Source organism: Sebastes fasciatus, chromosome 2 (genome assembly GCF_043250625.1).
Source record: "Sebastes fasciatus isolate fSebFas1 chromosome 2, fSebFas1.pri, whole genome shotgun sequence".
Classification (NCBI taxonomy): Eukaryota; Metazoa; Chordata; class Actinopteri; order Perciformes; family Sebastidae; genus Sebastes; species Sebastes fasciatus.
In genome coordinates, this window is record NC_133796.1 from 24,797,535 (window position 1) to 24,806,517 (window position 8,983).

The window sequence follows — 8,983 nt, forward strand, 5'->3', positions numbered from 1 at the left end:
AACAGTTTCACCCTTCTGAAAACATTATCACTTCTTTCTATGACTTTTATGAAGCTTTCAGTCCTTTTGTTATTATTAAATATATAGTCAGAATGTGGAGTTATCACTCAAAAGTCTGCAAGGTTCCCACATTTTTCATGCTTAGGCTTAACAACTAAGCATAAGTACTCCAGAAACCCTGCACTACAAGGTATTGATGAATGCACATGTAATGGAACAGCCACTGCTGTTATTACTAGCTGTGAAGGAGCTGGACTGTAAATGGGACATTTCACATAACATGGAAATGAAGGGAGAGCGTTCTCACGTTTAGCTAAAGGCCATCAAATTCTATTTCCTGCTCTCACACCTAAACAAAGAGAAACACATCTTATTAATTAATTATGAATGTGTTGTTCTCTCTGTTAACAGCGTGAGGTGTCTATACCAGAGGAGCTGGAAGAGGAAAAAAAGCACCAACACTATTAAAGACATGCAGGTTGCAGTGATCTATAGATGCAGACACTGTGAGAGAGAGTGTGAAAGATTTAGAGGCTGATATGAAGAAAACTGTGTTATCTCCAACTCTGCAAATTGGCTAATTTGGCTCTCTTTATCGGCCTCCCTCCTGCGCTCTGTGTGTTCATTTATATGTGTGCGTGTGTGCACATTTTCAATGTTTGGCCAGCAAGAGTTTTCTTACAGGAAAAAAAACGATAGCATACACCGAGGGAAATGTGTTTTGGAGGTGTTTGTATCAAGGACACACAACACACACACATAACAAGGTCTGTATTAGAAATAGCTGCTTGGCAGAGAAACTCATTCTCATCTCAGAGGAACCAAAAAAGGAAATGTTTTTCTGTTTTGACCAACAATATTCATTATTCCTATCATTATTCTAATGCAGAAGGTATTACTGGAGGTCTCTCAGACCTATTCAAATCATTCACCCATTATTGTTTTCTCATAATACGTGCACATTAAGACACACAATGAGAACAAATGTGTCTGATTTTGCTGAGCCCCAGCTGCTGCGTGTTTGCCGAGGACAGCGGAGCACTACGTCCTGTTTCTGGAGATCTCACTAGAGGAAGAGTTGCGGTCGATCCTTCCTTTTTCCTGTCCAGATGGCGGCATCAGCTGACAGCAGATACGAGGTCTCTCGTCTATCTTTGAAGCTCTTACGAAGCTCATTGGTGGCAGAAGTGTGTGTGGGCGGTTGGGTTGAAGGGAGGGTGCGTGTGTGCACATATGTGTGTGTGCGTGTGTGTGTGTGTGTGTGTGTGTGTGTGTGTGTGTGTGTGTGTGTGCATTTTAGTTAAGGAACATCAATCATAATGTGTTTTTTTATATGTACAGCTTCAGTGCTCCTGGACATCTGACAATGAAATGATTAATTTTGCTTATTTTATTTATATTTCTACAAATTTGTTCAAGCCCACTCTAACACAGCCCACACAAAGCCCTTTTTTGATTAGACTTGATCCTGGGATAGTTTGGATTTGTGCCCCAGGATCCCACAAGGGAACAGACATTTGATTACTGTACTTGTCAGCCAAAGAGAAATCCCTCCTCCTCCTCCTCCTCCTCCTCCCCATCCTGCCCAGGGGAGATAACAGAGCTCTTCTGTGTTGCAAAGAAGGACTCTGATACGCTCTGCCAGATTGGCTACCTAGTTATGCTTTTGGCTACAATCTGTTGCCATTTATCTTAATTTTAGCTTGAATGAACACAAAATATCCTCCTGAAGTAAAAGGAGAGGTAATTTAGTTGAAACGGAACAGAAAACATGTATGAAATTCAGAGTAATTTACATGAATATAATAATAACTTTATGAGGAGAAATGACAATGAGAGTTACTCTTTGGTTTATCAATATGTAGAAATCTGAAAATTTGCAATGCAGTTCGAATGAAGACAACCATCTGTGTATTTTAATACCATGACGGATGTAACCTTTACTAGGAAACACATGACTTGACAGCAGATTATGTCTGATTGAATGTAGCTGTTGTGCAGTTGAGGTTATGCTGTCACATTAAATGTCACGTTTAATGTTAAAAACAATACAATGTGACTTAATTCAGGTCAAATTCTCATCAAACCCTTTTCGGTGACATTATAATCTATTGAGGTCATCTCTCATTCAGTAGTAGGGGAGTAGATTTGAGCTCTAATATGTCCACACATGTAAAGGATTTATAAGCGGAGTCAGTGTGAAAGATAGCACAAGGTAAATCCTGTGATTATATCAATGAAAATGTCTAAACTTTTCTATGAAAGAGCCCAGATAAGATGGTCATGTAACTTCTAAAATGCCTTCACAGAGAGATCAACGAGGTGATGACCTGAGAAGAAATAAAATGTTTTTCTGCTTATTTGCGTGAAAAGAAGCATCAATGTATTAAGACATTAGACAAACATCTTAAATACGTTTTCACAGTGAACTCAAGGGGACGATGGATTGGATAGTGTCACAATGTCTCACTTTATTAGCTGTATATCTGAAGAGAAAACAATGACAACAGCTCATAGATGGCACATAACAATGTGAAGAAGTCCCAGTGTGTAATCTTGAAAGCAGTGATACTGTATGTGTGGCATACAAAAGGTATTATAACAGTAATAAAAATCTCATAACGAAGAAGCAACTTCTTTATCATCAACCCCACAATTAAAGACTTGAGAGGCTATTTAAACATTGAGCTATTTACAGTGCATACATCCTTGTTAATGTGTTCGGATTAGGGCTGCAACTAATGATTATTTTCATTGTCGATTAATCTGTCTATTTTCTTGATTAATCGTTTACTTGTCTGGTCTATAAAATGTCAAAAATGGTGAAAAAAACATGTTTCCCATGTTTGTATAGCACTTTGTAACTATGTTTCGAAAGGTGCTATACAAAATAAAGTGTATTATCATTATTATTTATTATTATTACAGAGCAGAGAGTGACAAAAAACACAAGAAAATGCCTTTTTATAGCAATCCCTTGTTTTAAATTTCATTATTGTTGACTTTTTGTACAAAAGTCTTATGTTCAACATTTTATTTTGGCCTATGTTTTTATTCTGTATTGTTTTTATCTTGATGTTTGCACTATTTTAACTTATGTAAAGCACTTTGTAACTTATGTTTGGAAAAGTGCTATACAAATAAAGTTTATTATTGTTATTTATTATTATTACAGAGCAGGTAGTACCTACCTTTACAGGAAGGCCTTATTATAGCAATCCCTTGTTTTAAATTTCATTATTGTTGACTTTTTCTACAAAAGTACATTTCATTTTGGCCTATGTTTTTATTCTGTATTGTTTTTATCTTGACATTTGCACTACTTTAACTTATATAAAGCACTTTGTAACTATGTTTGGAAAGGTGCTATACAAAATAAAGTTTATTATCATTATTATTTATTATTATTACAGAGCAGAGTGACAAAAAACACAATAAAATGAAACTATAACACAACTGTTAATTAAAAGTAGAAACTAACTGATTCTGCTCCTTATAGTTAAACCAAGTGGAGTGATTCATGGATGCACACCCAGCAGGTGAGCAGTTCAGGTTCATCGGGAGAACACATACTCGGTGTAACTGGTCCACAGTTTGTCCTCCCCCGGGTCATTACTGGCGTACGAGCAGGTCCCGGTGGAGTTGCAGGCCACCATGTGGAAACCAGCCTCGGCCAGCCGGTCAAACGCCTGCTCCAGAAAGTTATACTTGAGGTAATACCTGGCGGTGTACCTGTCCGGGGGGCGGTCCGGGTCTCGGCTCTCGTTCAGGGTTTCTCCAAACACCTCTTTGGCCAGAGAGGTCCGGCTGCAGACGGTTATCCTGGCGACTCTGCGGAACTTGGCGTCCGCCTGGATGTCTCTACCGATGGTGTAGCTGCCTCTGTACCCGATGGTGATGTATCCGGCGGTGGCTCCGGGTGTCCGGTCCGAGGAGGAGGAGGAGGAGGTGACCGGGCTGGTGGTGAGGAGCTCAGCGTCCTCCGGCTCCGTGTCCTCCGCGTTGGTAGTGACCACAGAGAGCCGCCTGGAGAGCTCCGGCAGCTGGAAGAAGTCCGCTTCTCTCTGCAGCCTCCGTCTCTCTTTGAAGAACTCCGGCAGGAAGAGCTCAGTGTCCCGCAGGTAGTCCAGGATGTAGCGGAACAGAAAGCCGTCCCGGTCGAAGAAGAAGCGGCCCTTGCTGTCTTTGGGCAGGTCTCCCGGAGAGCTCTGGGTGAACTTGGTCCACAGCAGAGAGTTGGACACCGCGGTGAGAGTCTCTAGTCGGGTCACATACACCTGACCGCCCACGTTCAGCTCCACTATCTCTGGGAAACTTTGGGCCATCTCTTATGTCTCTAGTGTTGTTTATCCCGGTAGTTTAATCCCTGTAGGTGCCCTAACAAGGACGGGTAGTTATAGAGAGTCTACTACTCACTGTACAGATATGTTTGTGTTGGTTTGGCTGTGTGGGAGGAGAAGGAGAAGGAGGAGAAGGACGGCCAACAGAGACATTAACTCTTAACTGGACAGCTCTGAGAGAACACTATGATGCCTTCAAGGGCCCCCTGTAACACTCAGCATCCTGTCTGTAAACATCTTCACATCATGCATGCATTAAAGTCACATCAGGCCTATAAGTAGGCTACTGTATTACTATTTAATACTGATTTATTATTCTAGATGTTTGCTATATTAAGACTCTATTTTTGATAGTGTTTTCTATTGCCAGTTATTTTTTTTAGTTTAATTATTTTCTTTAGATAGATAGATAGATAGATGGTTGGTTGCTTGCTTGGTTGGATGGTTGGTTGGTTGGTTGGTTTGTTGGATGGTTGGTTGGTTGGTTGGTTGGTTGGATGGTTGGTTGGTTGGTTGGTTGGTTGGTTGGTTGGTTGGATGGATGGTTGGTTGGTTGGTTGGATGGATGGTTGGTTGGTTGGTTGGTTGGTTGGATGGTTGGTTGGTTGGTTGGTTGGATGGATGGTTGGTTGGTTGGTTGGTTGGTTGTTTGGTTGGTTGGTTGGATGGATGGTTGGTTGGTTGGTTGGTTGGTTGTTTGGTTGGTTGGATGGATGGTTGGTTGGTTGGTTGGTTGGATGGTTGGTTGGTTGGTTGGTTGGTTGGATGGATGGTTGGTTGGTTGGTTGGTTGGTTGGTTGGTTGGATGGATGGTTGGTTGGTTGGTTGGTTGGTTGGTTGGATGTATGGATGGATGGTTGGTTGGTTGGTTGGTTGGTTGGTTGGTTGGTTGGATGGATGGATGGATGGATGGTTGGATGGATGGTTGGATGGATGGTTGGTTGGTTGGTTGGTTGGTTGGATGGATGGATGGTTGGTTGGTTGGTTGGTTGGTTGGATGGATGGATGGATGGATGGATGGTTGGGTGGGTGGGTGGATGGTTGGTTGGTTGGTTGGTTGGATGGATGGATGGATGGTTGGTTGGTTGGTTGGTTGGTTGGTTGGATGGATGGATGGATGGCTGGCTGGCTGGCTGGCTGGCTGGCTGGCTGGCTGGTTGGTTGGTTGGTTGGTTGGTTGGTTGGTTGGTTGCAAACCAAAAACTATCTAACCCACTTATGTAATGAAGAGTGCATTATAAGACTTGCTATAAGCCACCACAATACACATATTAGACTAAGTCAAGTAATGACAAAGTAATTGCTTAGCTGCTTTTTACTCAAGCCTTTTGTAAACATAATGGATGGTGCATATCGTTATTGCCTGTCCTAATGCCTTTATGACTGGTCAAACAAGGATGTGTTTATATCTGTAACAGGATGTTTTTGTCTTTCTGCGGCGCAGTATACATAACAGTAATAAAGGTCAACATGTTCTATGTTCATAAACGTGTTCCTTTAGGCTGCAGAAACAGATACAGTGTGGTCTCTTCAGAAGATAACTGATTAGAAGCAGACATGCTGTTATTATGAAGGAGAAGTTATTATAACAACCAAAACAACTCTTCATTCATTATGTTTACATAAAGCACATCATACCCTGTTACATAAAATGAGGAGAGTGATTATAAACAGTAGTAAAACAGTAGTAATATTTAAAGGACAATCACACATATAAATGTGAGGTTCAAGGTTCATTCTTGACCTTGGAAACAGCAGTTACAGCTCAGGATCCATTTAGCACTGTGGGTGATCTGGAGCTTTTGATTATATTGTCATGGAATAGTATATAGCTTTTTCTGAGCTTTTCAAGTACTTCTCGTCCATGCTGGCTTAAAAGATGTGCACAGAAAAAAAAATTAAATTTTAAACAACTGGTCAAACTCCACCTACAGGAAGACTGTGTGATATGTTCAAAAGCTCCGGTACAGCTACTAAATGAACCTTGAGGTGAGATTGTTTTGTCAACATATTTATAATGTCCTCTGGCTGTTATTATAGGTCTTTGTAATGCATAATAAATGCTCGATGTAACTTTTTTTGATGCATTATTAGTGGGCTGTTATGCATTATGGGCTTCAAAGCGTTGTTAAAATGTAGGGGTTCATTTCAGGAAGTTCAGGGGGGAAGATGCGTTACATTATTGGTCATATTTTCCCCAGAGTTAGGCTGCAACTAACGATTATTTCTATTTAACGATTAAAGATTAGTTGTTTGGTCTATAAAATGGTGAAAAATTGTGAAAAATGTCAATCAGTGTCATCCTCAAATGTTTTGTTTTGTCCTCAACTCAAAGATATTCAGTTTACTGTCATAGAGGAGTAAAGAAAACAGAAAATATTCACATTTAAGAGGCTTTAATCAGAGAATTTTGACCTTATTTTTCTTAAAAGATTATTCAAACCGATTAATCGATTATCAAAATAGTTGGTGATTAATTTAATAGTTGACAACTAATCGATTAATCAATGCAGCTCTTCCCTGGAGCACATCACCTTTGCTAGGAGTCGGTCCTTTGTTTCCAAGATGAAATGTAAGAACCCAACTTTCCTGTACAACTGAGCAGGAGGGAGTCTGTCTGGGGTTTTTATGAGTACACTGAAAATAGAATAACAGCCAAAGGTCAGTGCAGAAAATACCAAAAATCTCTGCTTTTAAAGGTAAATTAAAGCTGGTCTGACTGATCTGGGATGTTTCCACAATCCCTTGAAAAGACTTTTGTCTTAACCCAAGATTGATTTCAGCTCAACACCAAAGAGCTCTTTGATCTAGTCTTGAAGCACAGCGTTGGCTGTTTTCATATTTCTGTCCACACACCAGTGTTTATGCTGAGGACCACAGACATTATCCCTTATAATGACATGAGTGATATGTGTACTGTATGTAATGACACAGTATGTAAAAATTAGGGCTGTCAAAGTTAACGTGACACTAACACGAAAATTTGTTTTAACGCCACTCATTTTTTTAACGCAACTTGCAATTTTGAGGTTGTAGCGGGCTCAGTTTGAAAGCCAGAGTGAAGATACTGGTATCATATGAGACTACAAAGGAATCCAACCATGTCATACTAGCTTGTTGTGAAGGAGGTTAAATAAAGCTCCAAACTAACACTAAAGTTTGGCGAGGAAAAATGGTAATGCCATTTTCAAGGGGTCCCTTGACCTCTGACCTCAAGATATGTGAATGAAAATGGGTTCTATGGGTATCCACGAGTCTCTCCTTTACAGACATGACCACGTTATGATAATCACATGCAGTTTGGGGCAAGTCATAGTCAAGTCAGCACACTGACACACTGACAGCTGTTGTTGCCTGTTTGGCTGCAGTTTGCCATGTTATGATTTGAGCATTTTTTATGCTAAATGACAATATTTGTCATAGTTTTGTGTCGTTAATTGATTTCCAGTAATATATATATATATACATGTTGATAAGAGTATTAAATACTTGAGAAATCTCCCTTTAAGTTACATTTTGAACAGATGATTAATTTGCGATTAATCGCGATTAAATATTTTAATCAATTGACAGCCCTAGTAAAAACAATCAGAATGGTGTTGCAGTAAAACTGTTGTTGATACAATCTGATAGGAAGCTAAAGCAAGTGTTAATTCAGGGATAACACACAAATATTATGCAAAACGCATTAAAGCATTTGAATATTCAGTCCAAACCCTGGAATTACGTTGGTTTAAATAAACTGTGAATACAAAGAAGCTCAAAGTAAGCAGTAAACAGACGTTTGAATCAACTTTATGTAACTGTAAAGTTTTGTCTTTTTTATGTTGATGCATTCTGATCCAAATATAATGAAAGTAAAACACTTCCGCTTCCATCATGTCATGTCTTGATAAATCTAATAAAGTAACTTTTGTCTTTCTTTCTTTCTTTCTTTCTTCAGGATATCACCACCTCCATCATATTATACATTGTAATGATTATAACATCATGTTCAACTTTTGCAGCTGAAAGCTGTCTCCTGACATTTGAGTTTCTTATTTTAGAGTGCAAACATGAATACCCAGCCAACTCAACATATTTCAATCTTTGGATTAGAGCAACATCTAGTGGACAATAAATGAAGAGGCAGGTTGTTGTTGTTCTTGTTTTACTGTAATGGAGATGTTTACTGTTCTGCTAAGCCACATTACAACCTTTGAATGTCCCAGTTTTTCTGACCACTGTATAAAATAGAAGCACTGTGTTTGTTTATTGGAGATGTGTGATTAGTTTCCATATTCATAACACTGAAAAACAGGTGCATCACAAACACTTTGCTATAATAAGATAAATGATCAAGTCTCTCTCTGCACACCACATACACACAGGCCTACACGTAGTCGTCCTCTGTCCAGTTTCAACCTCATGTCTCTGTTATCGACGTTAAAGGTTAACATTTTTCTCACAGTCTAGCAGGAGATAATTGGATAAAATTGTAAAGTTAAGCTTTCCAGTCATTTCCTAGAGAATAGGAAGGTTAAGAGATATGACAGCTCATTTAGCCTACTCGTCATACGGGTTCCCTTCACAGACAGTTTTTGTATTTTCACATTTTGGGCTGCTTTTGTCAACATTTGGCAGGGTTTTGAAAATATTGTGAA

General features: G+C 39.5%; 1 protein-coding gene across 1 annotated transcript; it reads right to left on the reverse strand.

Annotated features, from left to right (window-relative positions):
- Positions 1–2,451: 2,451 nt before the first annotated feature.
- kctd12.2 (potassium channel tetramerisation domain containing 12.2) lies at positions 2,452–4,465 on the reverse strand. Its single transcript, XM_074615134.1, has one exon. It carries the CDS (start codon positions 4,323–4,325, stop codon positions 3,555–3,557), a length of 771 nt encoding a protein of 256 aa, XP_074471235.1. The 5' UTR covers positions 4,326–4,465; the 3' UTR covers positions 2,452–3,554.
- Positions 4,466–8,983: the final 4,518 nt, after the last annotated feature.